The sequence below is a fragment of the Lissotriton helveticus genome, chromosome 3_2, assembly GCF_964261635.1.
Source record: "Lissotriton helveticus chromosome 3_2, aLisHel1.1, whole genome shotgun sequence".
NCBI classification, from domain to species: Eukaryota; Metazoa; Chordata; class Amphibia; order Caudata; family Salamandridae; genus Lissotriton; species Lissotriton helveticus.
The window spans coordinates 211,895,999-211,914,919 of NC_136062.1; the positions used below are offsets into that span (position 1 = coordinate 211,895,999).

Sequence of the window (18,921 nt, forward strand, 5' to 3'; positions counted from 1 at the left end):
ATGACAATCTAATTAAATCAAGGTCCTCCAATGAGGTATCTCTGAAACTAATATTGAAAGATGCATTGTTAGTACCTATATTTAATGCGGTTTACATGCTGTGCATCAACTAATGCAGTGTTAGCCTGCTGGACGAGGAACACTATACAGAACTGCTACACTATTGTTGTTGTCATACAGCTAATACCAGCACTAAGGATACACCTGCTGCAAGCCAACAAAATACTGCTCTCTGCTACAAAATAAAGTTACACTATCGCCAAAGCACAATCTCTAAACTGTCTACTAATAAATGCTCGATCGCTCTCTAAAAACAAACATTACATCTACGACCTTTTCACTGACGCAAAACCAGACATACTAGTCATAACTGAATCATGGTTGGGAGATGATATGGCTCCAGTCCTGCATATCAAACGATCATCCAAAATCGTATAGGCAAAAAAGGAGGTGGCCTAGCTTTCATGTTCAGGCACATATTACATATCACTAAAGTTGAGACCTCCATAACAAATTGTGAGGCTCTTTTCACCAGATGCAATCCTATACCATCTTCCTCCTGCTCCTTTACAGACCTCCTAGTAGCAATGCGACATTCCCAGACATGCTTCTAGACACATTTTTAAACCGGATAACAGTACACTCCAACCTATGAGTTCTGGGTGACCTCAACATTTGGTTTGACAACCCCAATATGCCCCATCCAAAAACAATCAATCATCGCTGGCCTAGATGCACTGAACCTGCAACAGATCATCCACAAATCCACACACAACACTGTACACATCTAAGATGTAATTATTGCTAATACCAAAATAGTTACCTTTAAAACTATAACTCCAGTCACGTGGTCAGACCACCATTTGCTTGCTTTCCAACATAAAACAACACTAAGCGATGCACCTAAAACCACCTTACGTGCATCCACCTATCGACTGTGGAACAAACTCAATTTGGAACCCTTCGAAACAACTAACATCTAGTACAGATCTAGAAACAATAAATTATGTTAAAAAACTAAAGGGGTGGCTACAGGAAGTTTTGATATTCTGATACCACTAAAAAACCACACAACAGAACAAAAGACCACACGCACCTTGGAGAAACACAGAGATAAAAGACATAAAACAACAAATTAAAAAGCTGCAACGTGCCTAGCTCAAAACAAATGCCAATCAAGACAAATTTCGCCTATGGAAAATGTGCAGATTATACAAGTCAACTATCAAAAATGCTAAGAAAAGATACTATTCAGACAGAATTCAAACTGCTAAATGTGCAAATAAAGAATTCTGTAAAATACTCAATGAATTTCGTATACCAAATTGCCTAGTAGGAGCTCATCCCATTGCTCAAGATTTCACAGACAAACTGGTAAATCATTACAAGAACAAAGCAGACAAGCTGAACTCATACTTAAAACCAAGACAAAGCACCAGCACTGACCCTTTTACAAAACAACAATCCAAGAAAACTCTAACCCAACGTCTCCGTTCCTTCCAACACATTTCACACGATGAATTTATGGACGTGGTCAAAGCAAGCAGGCGTGCCGGCAGTCCTTCTGACCCGTGCCCTACGCAAAACTTCAAGACAATTCTTCTAACAACCTTTACTGCCACTCCAGTAAGACGAATCATTAACAATTTCTTAACTGCTGGAATATTTCCAGAAGACCTCAAAAAGTCATACATATGCCCATTCCTGAAGAAAACAATCTTGGACCGGCTGTGCCCTGACAACTACAGACAATCAATCACTAAATCAATCAGGGAATTTTAAAGCGCACTACTCACCCGTGAGGGTCTCAAGGCGCTGAGGGGGGAGGTGGATGCAGCTCCGGGATTAGCTGAAGAGCCAGGTCTTTATGCTCCTCCTGAAGGTGTGCAGGGTGGGGAAGCCTCTGATGTCAACTTGGAGTTTGTTCCAGAGCTTGGCAGCAACGTAGGAGAAGGCTTTTCCTCCTGCTCTGGATCTGCGGACGCGCAGGGTTTCTGCCAGGGCGAGATTGGCTGAACAGAGGTATCTTTTGTATGCAAAAACAGAACCTGTCGTTGAGATATTTGGGTTCGATGTTGTCAAGTGATTTGTAGGCGTGGATGAGTAGCTTGAAAGTTACTCTCTTGTCAATGGGGAACCAGTGGAGGTCTCGCAGGTGTTGAGAGACGTGCTCTTGTTGGGGGGTGCCAAGGATGAGTTTGGCCGCACTGTTCTGGGTGGTCTGGAGTTTGCGTAGCATGGGTTTGTTGATTACAGCATATAGGGCATTCCCGTAGCCCAGTCTGCTGGTTATGAGTGCATGGGTGATGGTCTTTCTGGCTTCGGGGGGGATCCACTTCTTAAGATCTTGCGGAGGAAGTTGAAGCAGGTGGAGGCGACGCCGTTGATCTGGCGAGTCATGGCTAGGGAGGAGTCGAGGAACATGCGGAGGTATCGGGCGTGATCCGTGGGTGGGTTTCAGAGGCCGGGTAGCCACCAGTTGCTGTTACAAGCGTGGGGGATGATCCGAGGATGAGGACCTCTGTCTTGTCTGACTTGAGCTTGAGCTTGAGCTTGAGGCAGGTACTGCTCATCCAGGCTGCGACGTCCTTCATTCCTTCCTGGAAGCTAAGTCTGCTTGCTTCAGGGTTCTTTGTGAGGTAGAGGATGAGCTGGGTGTAGTCTGCGTACGATACTATGCTGAGTCCGTGCTGTCTGATGATGGCGGCGAGGGGGGCCAAGTAGATATTGAAGAGCGTGGTGCTGAGCGATGATCCCTAGGGTATTCTGCAGTTGATCTCAGTGGGTTCGGAGAGGAAGGGGGGCGGGGAGTCTAATCCTTTGGGTTCTGCCGGAGAGAAAGGAGCGGATCCAGTCGAGGGCAGTTCCCCTTATTATGACGTCATGGAGTCTGGCAGCCATATTGCTGAGGGAGACGGTGTTGAAAGCTGCGGGGAGGTCTGGCAGGATAAGGGCTGCGGTGTGGCCCTGGTCGAGGAGCACACAGATGTCTTCTGTGGGGGCAAGGAGGGTGGTCCCTGTGCTGTGGTTTCTACAGAATCCAGATTGGGAAGAGACAGACCAATTACAAATGGACCTTTCCTGGGCAAACTGATAGAAAGAGCAGCGTCCGCCAAGATGTCACAATTAATTGTAGGAAATGGCATACATTCAGACTTCCAAACGGGATTCTGTCCATGAAGAGGCACAGACTCATCCCTCCTTGCCATCTGGGATGACCTGAAGAACCCAGTTGACCACAACGTGGTTGCTGCGCTACTACTCTTGGACCTCTCGGCTGCCTTTGACATGGTCCATACAAAGACTCTACGAAGCCGGCAAAGAGGGGACTGCTCTAGACTGGATTACATCTTACCTTCGCAACAGAACTAATGTCATCCATACCCAACCAAGACATTCTCTACAAAAGCAGGGGTCCTTCAAGGCTCTATAAGCTCTCCCATGCTTTTCAATAGCTACATGAAGTAATTACCGGCACTAATCAATCACTTTCACCTCACGTGCTATAACTATGCAGATGAAACGCAAACACTTATCCAACTGAAATGCCCTAAAGACAATTGATTCAGAAAGGGGGTGGTGATGAACAGAGTGCCTGAATTAAGCAGACCACTCTTACCCAGTCCAAAGATCAGGGCTTGATCCATCACCGTTTTTTAGCTCACTGCACCATCCCAGCTCAGAACTTGGCTATATGCAAATTAGTCTGTTCCTGTCCCAGTGCATGATGGGAACAGGGCAAACCAAACTACCAAGCCAATTCTTATACTGGGAAGGAAACAAGCTTCCGGGGACCGGTTTCTGCCATTTCAGGCGTCGTCGGCCCGGCTTGCTTGAATCCTGATGGTGCAATGAGCAAGGGACTCACATCTGAGTATACCCTTCCACGCTTATGGTGGACAAAATGATTCAGAAAGGGGGTGGTGATGAACAGAGTGCCTGAATTAAGCAGACCACTCTTACCCAGTCCAAAGATCAGGGCTTGATCCATCACCGTTTTTTAGCTCACTGCACCATCCCAGCTCAGAACTTGGCTATATGCAAATTAGTCTGTTCCTGTCCCAGTGCATGATGGGAACAGGACAAACCAAACTACCGAGCCAATTCTTATACTGGGAAGGAAACAAGCTTCCGGGGACCGGTTTCTGCCATTTCAGGCGTCGTCGGCCCGGCTTGCTTGAATCCTGATGGTGCAATGAGCAAGGGACTCACATCTGAGTATACCCTTCCACGCTTATGGTGGACAAAATGATTCAGAAAGGGGGTGGTGATGAACAGAGTGCCTGAATTAAGCAGACCACTCTTACCCAGTCCAAAGATCAGGGCTTGATCCATCACCGTTTTTTAACTCACTGCACCATCCCAGCTCAGAACTTGGCTATATGCAAATTAGTCTGTTCCTGTCCCAGTACATGATGGGAACAGGGCAAACCAAACTACCAAGCCAATTCTTATACTGGGAAGGAAACAAGCTTCCGGGGACCGGTTTCTGGCATTACAGCCGTCGTCGGCCCGGCTTGCTTGAATCCTGATGGTGCAATGAGCAAGGGACTCACATCTGAGTATACCCTTCCACGCTTATGGTGGACAAAATGATTCAGAAAGGGGGTGGTGATGAACAGAGTGCCTGAATTAAGCAGACCACTCTTACCCAGTCCAAAGATCAGGGCTTGATCCATCACCGTTTTTTAGCTCACTGCACCATCCCAGCTCAGAACTTGGCTATATGCAAATTAGTCTGTTCCTGTCCCAGTGCATGATGGGAACAGGGCAAACCAAACTACCAAGCCAATTCTTATACTGGGAAGGAAACAAGCTTCCGGGGACCGGTTTCTGCCATTTCAGGCGTCGTCGGCCCGGCTTGCTTGAATCCTGATGGTGCAATGAGCAAGGGACTCACATCTGAGTATACCCTTCCACGCTTATGGTGGACAAAATGATTCAGAAAGGGGGTGGTGATGAACAGAGTGCCTGAATTAAGCAGACCACTCTTACCCAGTCCAAAGATCAGGGCTTGATCCATCACCGTTTTTTAGCTCACTGCACCATCCCAGCTCAGAACTTGGCTATATGCAAATTAGTCTGTTCCTGTCCCAGTGCATGATGAGAACAGGGCAAACCAAACTACCAAGCCAATTCTTATACTGGGAAGGAAACAAGCTTCCGGGGACCGGTTTCTGCCATTTCAGGCGGCGTCGGCCCGGCTTGCTTGAATCCTGATGGTGCAATGAGCAAGGGACTCACATCTGAGTATACCCTTCCACGCTTATGGTGGACAAAATGATTCAGAAAGGGGGTGGTGATGAACAGAGTGCCTGAATTAAGCAGACCACTCTTACCCAGTCCAAAGATCAGGGCTTGATCCATCACCGTTTTTTAGCTCACTGCACCATCCCAGCTCAGAACTTGGCTATATGCAAATTAGTCTGTTCCTGTCCCAGTGCATGATGGGTACAGGGCAAACCAAACTACCAAGCCAATTCTTATACTGGGAAGGAAACAAGCTTCCGGGGACCGGTTTCTGCCATTTCAGGCGTCGTCGGCCCGGCTTGCTTGAATCCTGATGGTGCAATGAGCAAGGGACTCACATCTGAGTATACCCTTCCACGCTTATGGTGGACAAAATGATTCAGAAAGGGGGTGGTGATGAACAGAGTGCCTGAATTAAGCAGACCACTCTTACCCAGTCCAAAGATCAGGGCTTGATCCATCACCGTTTTTTAGCTCACTGCACCATCCCAGCTCAGAACTTGGCTATATGCAAATTAGTCTGTTCCTGTCCCAGTGCATGATGGGAACAGGGCAAACCAAACTACCAAGCCAATTCTTATACTGGGAAGGAAACAAGCTTCCGGGGACCGGTTTCTGCCATCTCAGGCGCCGTCGGCCCGGCTTGCTTGAATCCTGATGGTGCAATGAGCAAGGGACCACCCCCTTTTTGAAATTATTTTGGCCACCATAAGTGTGGAAGGGTATGCTCAGACATGAGTCCCTTGCTCACTGCACCATCAGGATTCAAGCAAGCCAGGCCGAAGACGGCTGTAATGCCAGAAACCGGTCCCCGGAAGCTTGTTTCCTTTCCAGTAAAGAATTGGCTTGGTAGTTTGGTCTGCCCTGTTCCCATGATGCACTGGGCCAGGGACAGACTAATTTGCATGTAGCCAGGTTCTGAACTGGGATGGTGCAGTGAGCTAAAAAACGGTGATGGATCAAGCCCTGATCTGTTGACTGGGTAGGAGTGTTCTGATTAACTCAGATACTCTGTCCTTCACCACCCCCTTTTTGAAATTATTTTGGCCACCATAAGTGTGGAAGGGTATGCTCAGACATGAGTCCCTTGCTCACTGCACCATCAGGATTCAAGCAAGCCGGGCCGAAGACGGCTGTAATGCCAGAAACCGGTCCCCGGAAGCTTGTTTCCTTTCCAGTAAAGAATTGGCTTGGTAGTTTGGTCTGCCCTGTTCCCATGATGCACTGGGCCAGGGACAGACTAATTTGCATGTAGCCAGGTTCTGAACTGGGATGGTGCAGTGAGCTAAAAAACGGTGATGGATCAAGCCCTGATCTGTTGACTGGGTAGGAGTGTTCTGATTAACTCAGATACTCTGTCCATCACCACCCCCTTTTTGAAATTACTAAAGACAATTGAAGCGCACTAATTTTCAGTTGTCTCAGAGCCATGGATCAATGGATGATGTGGAGCCATCTCAAATTGAATGCTTCCAAAACAGAAATACTCTTGCCTGGCGATTGGAAATATTATGACCCGCTCACCGCCTGGCCAGACGATCTAGGAACACTGGCTAAAGTATTGAAGGAAGAAGAAGCCTCGGAATGACCATGGACTTCAAGCTTTCGATGAATGCCTAAGTGGAAAAACTAGCAAGATCAAGCTATGATACTATAAAAACTCTGTGACGAATCTTCCCCTATTTGGGATTTCTACACAAGGTTCAAACTACCATCTCCCTTCTTCTGTCCAAACTCGATTATGCAAATAGCCTCTACCACGGATCACCTTTAATGGCCATAAAAACACTGCAATGGATTCAGAACGCAGCTTCCAGACTACTCTTACATATAAAACCACAAGATAAGTTCTCCCCTGCCTTGAAAGCCCTGCATTGGTTACTGGTTGCCAGAAGATCCATCAGTTCGGGCTGGACTGTTCCCATGAGGCACAGGCTCAGACTGATTTGCATATGGCCATGTCCGAACTGGGGTGGCAGAGTGGGCTAAAGAACGGTGATGGATTAGACCCAGATCAGTTGACTGGGGGTGAGTGCTTGCATTGTCAACGCTCCGTCCATCACCACCTTTGGTTTTGCTTTGTTCGCCATAAGTTGGCAGGGTATGCTCAGACGTGAGTCCCTTAATCACTTTGCCACTGGATTTAAGCAAGCCGGGCTGAAGACGGCTATAATGCCAGAAACCGGTCCTCGGAAGCTTGCTCCAGGGAAGGCATGGCTTGGCAGTTCGGGCTGGACTGTTCCCATGAGGTACAGGGTCAGACTGATTTGCATATGGCCATGTCCGAACTGGGGTGGCAGAGTGGGCTAAAGAACGGTGATGGATTAAACCCAGATCAGTTGACTGGGGGTGAGTGCTTGTATTGTCAACGCTCCGTCCATCACCACCTTTGGTTTTGCTTCGTTTGCCAGAAGATCCATGTTCAAACTGCTTTGTATCACCCACAAAGCAATACGTGGACCGAGACCGCTCTTCATCAGGAATAAAATCACCTAAAACATTCAACAAAGGAACGTCCGCTCGAGATTGGCACCTTGCCTCAAAATCCCAAGATACGAGAAAATAACCATGGGTGGCACTTTATTCTCTGTTAAAGCAACTAAACTATGGAACTCTCTACCCCCCAACATAAGACCCACGGATAACCACTGATAGAGCAGGACTTTGCTCTTTCATTTGTAGGTGTGCATTATAATCATGATTAGTTCACACCCGCATGCAGTCCTTTGTCGTATTCGCATTTGGTTATTAGATTGTGTTTTGTAATAACATGCAGAATGAAGGGTTACACTTTTTTATGTAAGAGGAAGATTAACATTGTATTTTTTCTTGTTTAGATGAAGTCTCAACGTGTAAAAGGTGCATTCCTAACTCATGAAAATTTTTTATATTAATGTGTTTATGTAACAAATCGAATTTAATGATTTATTCATGCATGTGCTTCCTAAAGTTTATGTACTGTTTTTATGTTGACTGAATTCAGTAGGCCTAAAGGTGTATTTCTCCATGTTTGCTCACATGCTAACGGTTGCTATTAGAATTCATGAGCATGTGGAATTGGTCTTTCTCACGTTTCTGTTGCAGGTGGAGAAATTCATCCTTGTTAGTTAGAATAACGCTTTTGTTTTTGGAGCAAGGCTTATGGAGGAGATGATACATTTGAACAAGCAATGCTGATAATGTGGGACAGTGTTCTTTCTCGCTGGAGAAGGCCTGGGAATCAAGGTCATAGAGCAAGAGCTTGGGAGCACCGCTGCTGCATGGAAAGTTACCCATAAGGAGGAGTCTAGCTGGATGGGGTGATCTTGTGATATGATGGGTGGTGTGACCCACGATTTTTGTGTTTGGGTTAGGGGCAGAGTCCGGGGACTTCTGCCGTGCCAAGAAAGGAGAGAGCATCTGAGATCGAGTTCTATAGTTTTATGCTACTTGACACATTCAACGTGACAGCACTTCTTAGGAAGCCTTCAAGTGCTGACACCTTTCCTGGAACTTGCCTGGGAAATGCTAAGTAGGGATGTCACGATAGTGTTAGTGTTTTGGCAGACTAATGCTTTTGCTTACGAGCCACTCGTGAAGGGGGCTATTGATGTTGTTGCAGTTATATTCTGTGTTCTGATTTTGGAACTGGTCATCCTGTGCATGAAGCACTGACTACATTTCACACATAGATTGGGGTTTGTATTACTGCCCATTTACTTTTACACCCTCATCTTGAGGTTTTTGTATGTTCAACTTTTCTTGGCTTGTAATAAACATACTAAACTTTGGATAAGGAGTCTGTGTTCATTTAGTAACATGGGTGATAGTAATGGTAATGTATAATTGGATAATGATTTTCTCTACCCTCCACACTTTCAAGCAGGCAACAAAGAGCCATCGACCAGGGGTTCCAGAGTGAGTCTAGAATGTGGAACCAGGCTCCTTCAAATGGTAGCAGAGTAGGATGGTTGCCTCTTGAAGTAAGGGGAAGAGTCTAAAATTTCTGGAAAGATTTAGACCTATAGACCCCCAAAGAAAGAGAGCCCAATGATCAAGAGCGGAGAACAATGGACTTTGGTAGTGGTCTTCCCTGGACTGGAATAAAGCATCCTAGGACCGGTTTCTGACTATCAGCGGTCTTCAGCCAGGATAGCTTGACTCCAGTGGCGTGGAGAGCACGGGACTCACGTCTGAGCATACCCGTACCTGGATTCCGGTCCAGGGAAGACATGGTCAAGGCTGATTTGCATATGGCCATGTCTGAACTGGGGTGGTGTGGTGAACAAAAAAACGATGGATTTAGGCCTAGATCTCTGTACTAGGTTGAATGTATGACATTGTTCTGCATTCTGTCCATCAACTGTTGTTTTTGCATTTGATGCCTTGTCAGCGGTAGTAAGCGCTATATAAATGAAATTACAATACTCCACTCCACCCCACTCTACATCATTCCACTCTAGTCTACCCCCACATCACTCTACCCCACTCTACTCAACTCTACTGCTAATACACTATAAGCCACTGCACTATACACCACTCTACTCCATGCCAGTCCACACCACGCTTCTCTATGCCAGTCCACTCCACTGTATACCACTCAACTGTACGCCACTCCACTCTACAACACTCCAAGTCCCTTTATGCCTTTCTCAGCCACTCTACTCCACTCTATGGCACTTCACACCACTCTACACCATGCCACCCCACTCCACTCCACCCTACTTTGTTGTACAGCAAGGCTAAAAGACATTGGCAAAGCCAGAACCTCTTGCATAGGCAAAACATATTGGCTTAGCTAATGCTCGTTTGAGTTACAGCACTGAACAGGAAGAGAGGTGATGAAGGCTATATAAGTATTTTTGAGGGATCATAGCTCAAAAAGCCCATAGACAGAAACTTTTGATTTGGTTCTTTTGGTGGCATTTCGACAGGGGCTTGTATGTGTTGTTGGTTTCCCATTAAAATGAAACTGCGTGTGACAGATGAGTAAGAAGAATTTACAATGTAAACATAATATAGGCTTTATGTACATTGAAACTGGGGTGCACAAAAGAAAACTACAATTATCTAGAAGTGTTTTTGAGCAATGGTCCCTAGCTATTCAGTTTACAGTCTCCAGCTTTACCCTACCTGTAAGGGCTCAAACTCAATAATAAGTTTAGTATCGCCTTGTCATTTTAATCTATTTGCTTTACTTCTATTTAACACAATTTGGGCAGGGAGTGAAAAATACTGACTGTCAAGACTTTCCCACTCTAGTACCAATTTACAGGAAAGGAAAAATTGAGGACATTTTAAAACTATCCTTTCTCTCATTTTTTCTTTTCATGGAACATGCAGTCCCAATGTATAATGGACATATGTTTATATTTTCCCACAATTAATTTGTAGAACTGTGCAACCTTGGTTAACTAGAGACATTTCATAAATAGTTGTGTCATTCTTCTTTCTTCCAATTAAACCACTATTACATGATTTCCCTACCACATTACCCTATGTGATAATTGTTTTTTTTCACCTTCTAAACTAGAACTCACGTATATCTCTTTCAAATCTCTTGCAGAGGCTCATATCACTCTTAAAGACTGGGTCGCTCTTACAGATTGCAGAAATCTGCTTGATCCACGGTACACATGTAATGGCTTGTTTATCACCCAGGCATTTATCAGATCATCGAAATTAACAAATACATAGATTGAGACTAAATGTCATTATAAATATAGATGTTCAGTATCAATGCATTCCCTTGCAGCTCGAGAAACATTCCACCACGCGATGATTGGTGGAATTTGGCCAAAACTCCGTGATAAAGAGTAACGCAGAGTGACCACAATTCCACAAGCCGGATCAAACATTCCACCCACCCCTAGTATCAAGGCTGTAGAGCTGTTGTGCCTGCTGCAGGGAGCTATCGAAGAACTTGAAAAAGCACAAGGGTCCAACAAGTGATTCCTACAGACACGAAGAGGTTCATGGATGCTCACAGAAGAAAGCTCCATGGTACAGTACCTTGCTGAGGAGAGTACAGATAGGATTCCAGGAAGCCCCGGGACTTGGAAGGAAAGCAGTCATTCAGCTGGCTGTGGAGAATACAAAAAGGAACCCATTACTGTTGTGACAAGAAGGTGTTAAATAAGCACCACACTCTTTGTCTAATTGGGTTTTAAAAAGAGATTATACTAACATCGCAATGACATTGGTAGCAATGTTAATGCATAATGGGAAGGTACACCAAAAGAGGAACATGCACAAGGAGTAGAAATTAACATTTTATTAGTTGAGACATCTTAATTTTGTGCTACAGAAGCCATGTTCTACCTGCATTGAGGCCGAAACACTACTGTACCAATGTACCTCGGTCACATCTTGTGCCAGCTGTGCGATGTGAGTCAAAGTAGGACATACGTTAAGCTTGGACACCGAAGGAAAACTTCCCTTGATTGTCAATTTCTATATTTCATGACTCCTTGTTAGTGAAGGACCTTCAAGGGAGGAGGCTCAAGATTGCAAAAATCTGTTGTAATCGATGTGTTCTAAAATATTTTGAGCCCGTAACAAAAGTCAAAACTCGATAGCATAAAAAGTCTTTTGGCATGGGCATTTGGGATTTCAGAATCATGGATATTTTCTGTCACAAGTGGCTGCAACACTCATTGTGACGCCCACCACAGTGACCATGTAAACATGACTGCAGGCGTGCAATAGTAGCATGGCTGTGCAGGTTTGTAATGCATATTCAACCTGCCAAAAGAAGCCCTTCTGACAGTCTTAACACCCTACTTGTAAATATTGGTTAGTCACCTCTAAGTAAGCCTTACAGTCATTTGAGGCAACTTCATGGTAAAAGTAGGGCATGAAAGGTTTTAGGTTAAACATATCTTTACAGCGACAAGACCCCAGAAGCCATTTTCATTATAGCATGGTTAGGTGTTCCGTAGGAAATCATTGAAATGCAATATCAAGTTTAACACAGGTTATCTCCGCCTATGAAACAGATACAAATTACATTTTTGGACCTTTTGAAATATTTAGGCTAATTCACAGGTGAAGTCGAATTTCTGTTAAATATTTTGGAAGAGTCATCTTTGCTCTGCCTGAAGTTCCTGAAAGCAAAATCTGCAGTTTGCTCTCTCCCTTCTGTAGGCTAGTGATTGCATTTCCATAGATGTCAATGAGGTGTGAAATTGCTCCAAGAACAAAAACATAAGGCCTTGGGTGTGGGGTGGTGGTGTTGTACCTTTGCCAGGTTGACCTATGGACTAGGCCCAAGGACTGGATTAACTTTAAAGAGGAGTATTGTGTCACAAGCAAAAGTAGCCAACATCGAGGCCCTCACCCTTCTCTTGTCACTCCAGTCAGAACAGCCTCCCTCACATTGGTCATCTTATTGAGATCAGTTTCAGATCCTGCAGAACTGTCAAGACCTGCTCGACAGGTCAGCTATTGATTTTCATATGACAATAGGGGCACACTTCAAAGGAGGAAAAAGGATTTCAAAACAAGTTTAGTGTATCCACTGTTTCGTTGCGTTGCTGAAAGCTCAGTTTTGTTGTACCAAACTTCTGCCTCGGAGTTTGTTGGGAGTACAGAGACAGTCTATAACTGGATTTTAGTGTTAGATGTGGCAGGACATTAGGATTGCCATAGTACACTCCCCTTACTCACCCCCCAGTCCTTGAGCCCAAGTTTAGTTTGGCCGAAGTCTTTGGCGAACGTGCAAATTCCCAAAGTGGGTAGGGTTAGCTTCTGGAACTTTTACCCTAGTGATAAGAGAGCTCCTCTGGCATCATTTCAACCCACTAGCTTGTACCAGGCCTAAATGTGCCATTTCCAGGCACCCACTTCAGAACACATTTAGGCCTGTGGAATATCAGAAGATGGCTTAACTTGCTGTCTGAGACCTGAGAAGAGGTCAGCAGACTGGACCTGCTCTCCTCCTTGTGTCGAAGACAAAGACATGAACTCCAAGAGTCATAAGGCTGAGCTCTTAAAGAGGTCTTTTCATGCAACAGCCTAGCTGGCGACCGGCCCTTGACTGGACCCTCCTATTGGGCTCTGCCTGACACCTCCCCTGAGCGCCAGGTGTCTTTAGAAGTGTACTCATGTGGTGGATTGGGACTTAAAATGACTAAAGTCAGAAGGTAAAATCTTTAACAATGGTCAGTCCTGTTTAGTGTGTTTGACCCATGCTCCATCATGGTCAGTGTCAAATTGCACCAGGCTCCTGTTCCACCATGACCACTGACTATCATTGGAAATGTGTGCTTCTTGGTGCTATTGCCACTTCACAGTTTAAAAATTCTATTTCTGTTTACCCTTATTGTTTTTTGTCATTTTGGTGTCATTTTGTTTGATACATTTTACCACATTCGTCTAACTTGTTTTGGGATTCTTATTATTTAGCATTTGGCGTTATTACTGTTTTATCACTAAATAAATGCTTTACACATTGCCTCTAATTTAAGCCCATCTGCTCTGTGCCATCACTACCAGGAAGTTATGCTCAAGTGAATTTTGAGATTTCAGTGGCTCACCCTACAACATTTGTGCCCTTTTTCTGCACCTTTGATGTTCCGGTGATTCCTGCCTCACTCGGGTAGCGGGCAGCCGCCATTTTGTGCCACTGAGCCCGCGACTTCTCCTGCCTCCTCACAAGCCTCCAGTATGTTCGTTTTGCTTCCTTCTGTGCTGCCTTACAATTGCTTCTGCCTCTGCTTGTAATGGCTTAAGTCGCAGTCTTATATTATTTTTGCCTTTTTACCACTGAGCCTCTGTCTTTTCCAGTCCTGCTGAGGTGAATGTCCGCCATTTTAGGGCATCAGAATGGAGCCGTTTTTATGCTGCGCTGCCCTATCAGTCTCATTTTATCAGCATGTCCTGGCTTAAGTCGCAGTTCTTACTTGCTCTGCCCTTTATTTTTTTAAGCTTCTCTGTGCTGAGTGATGTGCTTTTGAGGTGCAATTCAGATATTTTCATATATTTCGCCGGAGCTTCTCCCATTTACTTTGCTGTTGAGCTCATATTCTCCAGGTCTAGTTCTACGCCTGAAGTACTTTGTATTTTGTGACGGACTCTTCATTTACTTCAGTTGCTCCTTGTGATTTGTTACCTTCACGCTTCTTAACATTTTGTGGGGGATCACTTTCGCTATTGAAGTGTGCTTCACTCTTCTGGAGATCTGTGGTGGATTTCTTCATATTTTGGCACTTCTACTTCCTATATTATATCCTTTATATCCTTTTTTGCATATTTTTTCAATGTGGCGAATGATTCTCACAATGCGAAGGCTTCAGTCACAGGGGCGAAACAGAAGAGACCCAAAAATGATCCGCCATCCCCTATACTCATCCCAATATCTAGTTCTGGACTCTATTCTAGACGAAGTCCGTGGCCTCCAGCCTTTTATGACTGCAACAAATGAAAAACTAAGTCAAATTGAGGAAAGATGGCTAGCTATGGAAACCAAAGTTCTGGACCTGGAACAACGTGTCAGTGGCATAGAAGATACCTCGTCCAAAATTCCTTTATTAGAGCAAGAAATCCATGCCCTGAAGCTACACACTGAGGACCTTGAGAATCGTAACCGTAGAAATAACCTACGCCTATATGGTCTTCCAGAAAATATTGAGGGGTCTGATATGGTATCTTTCTTACAGAAATTTCTGCCTGAACTCTTAGACCTTCAATCTACAACTAGCCCTCTTAACATACAAAGAGCTCATCGCCTGGGTCGACTTCATCCTAATGTCACTAAACCACGTGGCATTCTTATGCTAATTCTTGAATTTCCAGAGTTGATGCATGTGCTGAAGGCCGCCAAACTTAAACGCCGTCTTATTTGGTCTGGACATAATCTCTACATCTCCCAAGATGTCTCTAATGCCACTAATGCTCGACGTAAAGACTTTCGAGCTCTTCGTCCCCAAATGACGTAGCTGCAAATCCAATATGGAATCCTCCATCCCGGTCTGTGCAAGATTACCCACAATGGTCGCACTCGCTCCTTTGATGACCCGAAGAAGCTTGGTTCATATCTCAGCACATATTCACCTTCTGGAATGGACACTAATAATTAATCATTGTATTTCCTCTTGGTCTTCTTCTTATTTCTCTTGGCTCATTTTTATTTTCATCAATTGTCCCTTTGTCCCATGATCTTCTCTCCTTTGTATCTCCTTTTCATATTATGTGGTTCTTTCTTTTTGTCTTTCTTCCTTTCTATTACTCGCTTTGGTCCGTGTCCCTGTGGCTTCTCCATGTTCCCATTGCTCAGTTGTTCCTTTTTCTCACAGACCTGGCTATTTGGCCTTGATCTGTGCTTTTATTTTTTCTTCCTTTCCTTCTTTTCTTTCTCCTTTCTTCTTTTCCCCCTTCCTGTCTTCTTCCCTCTCCTGCTCCTCCTCTTTTCATTCTTTGTTCTTCATCTAAAATGACATGTACTTTTATTAATTGGTCTTTTTCCCAATGTATTGTTTCTTGTTTTGTAATGATGTTCGGCTGTTGCCTGGATTTTTTGCATGTATTGGTATTCTTTGTGAACTCAAAAAGCGGTGGGTGCACATCCTCTTAGTTTGGTTTAATTTGACTTGATTTAAAGAGTAAGTAATTGACGTTTGACAAGTTTGGGTGCTCCTTTAAAGTGACGTGTCCGTCCCTGCACGTCAATATGACATTCAACTTATGTAGTGCTACCAGCGATTTGGGAGCCTCCTTTTGTCGGGCACACCTTAGGTTCCAATGATTGGACTCCACTCGATTGTATATGAATTCAATAGTATTAGGGAGTTGGTTACAGCAGAAACCCTTAGCCTCACAGCGGTGGAATTAACAGGTCCCCACTCTTCAGGGCCTAATTTGTTAGCCCAGTACAAAAACCTAACTGCTAAAATAGGAAAGTATTTTCTTAAAAACTCCCAGGGGCCCACCCGAGTGGATCCTAGACCTTCAAAGGCTAATCCATGGTATACATTGAACTGTAGAGCAAAGAAGGCGGCTATTACACTGGCCATTAAATCGAAAGACCCTATAGCAGTGAGATCAGCTAGAAAGGAGTACCGTAGCACTATAATCTTAGCCAGGAAAAATTGGGAGGAGGAGCATTGGCAACAGCTCAAGGTCGCTGTCTGTGGAAAGAACTCAACCGTTTTTTGGAAATTAATTAATGTCTTAGAGCGTAGGGGAGTTGACCCAATTTTAAACCACATTAATGAACAGCAATGGTATGTCCATTTTTTAAATTGTATTGTGAGGATGGTGCCCAAGTCTCTTTAATACCACCACCCTTGGGTAACCAGAGCAACCCTAGTTTGGATTTGGATAGCAAGGTGGATTTATTCACCCCGCGAAGTTAGAGATGCCATTTTAAAAATCCTTCCAGGTAAGGCAGCCGGTCCAGACGGTCTGCCTGGGGACCTATTATTACTTGACCCCAAAATTTGGGCTGATTATGTAGCATGCTTAATGAACCTAATCCAGCTAGGCCACCCGTCCCGGAATCATGGAAAGGGGCGGAGGTGATCACGATATACAAAAAAGGTGATAGAGAGGACCCTGCCAACTACAGACCAATTAGTTTAATTGATACCATCCAAAAGTTAGTTGGTAGGGTCATTATAAATCGAGTGGAGACCTGGCTTGCGGACGAGGGTATTCTAACCCACTTCCAGGCCGGGTTCAGGCGGAAAGTTGGGGCAGTGGATCAGGTCTTCCGGTTTTGTGCGGTCTACTGGAAGTCAGTATTAATTACCAAAGGCAGCCTCTACTTGGCTTTCATTGACCTGAAAACTGCGTTCGATGTCATTCCACGCGCCAAACTATGGGAGGTTCTACTGGCCTTGGGGTTTCCTAGCTATTTGCTACAATTTGTTATTAAGCTACATGAGAACAACTACGCAAGGATACGGTGGGGGAGTCAGGGCCAATTGACAGGGAGGGTACCAGTCAACAGAGGGGTGCGGCAGGGATGTGTGATGGCCCGACACTATTCTCCCTTTTTATAAATGGGGTGGTGGACCATTTGAGGGAGGATCCAGCGGATGCCCCTGTCCTTGCCGGGGAGAAAACCCCCACACTCCTCTTTGCGGATGATACCCTCCTGATGTCCAAGACCCCTAAGGGTCTTCAAAACCTACTTGACCATTTTTCCCTCTTCTGTAAAGATCGTGGGTTAACAGTAAACACATCTAAAACAAAGTTAATGGTTTTATCATCGCATAGAAAGGTTAGGAAGGCTCATCTTACACTATATGGGTCCCCCTTAGAAGTAGTGAGTGAATTTGACTATCTTGGGGTAAGATTGTCCAACAATATGAGCTGGGATTCCCATATATCAAAGATGGTATTGAATCTCAAAAGGGTCTCTGGAGCTATATTAAGGAACCAGCGCCTTTCCATTAGCAGACCAGTGGCCCCTGCGTTGGCAGTCTACGAGGGGAAGGCGTTAGCTTCGGCAGTCTACAGCTCCGAACTATGGGGTGCCGAGAACACCAAGGCCTTGGCTACTGCGGAGAATAAGTTCATTAGGGACTTAGTCTCACTCCCAGTCTCAACCCCCTTGTTACCACTATTTTTTGATATGGGTAAAAAATCAATTACACATAAAGTCCAACTAAGGCCGCTGTTATACTGGGTACGCCTTAGAAGGACACAAGAACTAGCACAATATGCTCGAGTGTTGGACGAGTTAATTTCCCTAAATGTCGCAAATAAAATAAAGTGGCTAAACAAGCTCAACACGCTGGTATTATCTATAGGTTTGGGAGAGTCTTGGGTCTCACAATGCCCCCCGGTCAAACAAGTTGTTAAAAAAACTTTATTGGGATTGGGTTGAGGCTAAGGTTAATTCTAACTCAAACCAGGGAACCCTGACGTCCAACTTTTGGATCATAAATCCTCAAGGAAGCTAGAACCTTTTCTGGATTTTATCCAATTACCTAGAGATAGTACCTTGTTTTTGAAACTACGATATGGTATACTGCCCCTTAAAAAATGTATGGTGGGGTGGAAGAGCAAGGGAGGGCATGACTTAAAATGTCCCGGCTGCCCATGTCCAGAGGAAACTCTTGGCCACTTTCTGTTTGAATGTACAGCTTATAAGCATGTTAGAGCTAAATGGTTGAAACCAGTATGTAGGGAATTGGGAGTGAAGGATCATAGATCAGCCCTGCGTATTATTTCAACTAATACTGTCTCCATGTTTATCATCTGCGGCGTTGCCAAATATCTAGCGGGCGCTTGGTTAATCCGCTCAAGGTTGTTGGGCAATGTATAATTCTCTTTTTAGAAAGAATGTACTGTTTTTAACTTTGTTTTACCCTTGCTGTTCTGGATGGAATTGTAGTATTATCGGATGGATTGTTTTATGTATTTTTTTTAAATGTTTGTACTTTTATGATATATATCTATCGAATAAAGTATATGATGACTGATATGAATTCATTTATTACTTCATAATGAATTTATTCCAAGATATTTTCATTTTTATATCGTTTTTATATCATATTCCCCACTTGTTTGTGACAAATTCAAATTGCTTTTCATTTTATATGTAGCTCCGATGCATTTCGGGCATGTTTGCCCTTCTTCCGGGAGCTGTGTTTGTAGGTCGTTTTGTGCACGAAGGTGCGCAATTTGAAAAGTTCGAGGTATGCTCTTAGATGAGGATTCCGTGCTTCGCCATTACCGCGACTG

General features: G+C 44.5%; 1 protein-coding gene across 1 annotated transcript in view; it reads right to left on the minus strand.

Moving 5' to 3' along the window:
- Positions 1 to 18,921, minus strand: part of STRA6 (signaling receptor and transporter of retinol STRA6) — a 391,584-nt gene that overhangs the window by 119,836 nt on the left and 252,827 nt on the right. Inside the window, exon 10 of the mRNA XM_078685067.1 lies at positions 11,242 to 11,312. Within this exon, the coding sequence (XP_078541193.1) occupies positions 11,242 to 11,312 (71 nt within the window). The remainder of the gene's footprint in view (positions 1 to 11,241; positions 11,313 to 18,921) is intronic.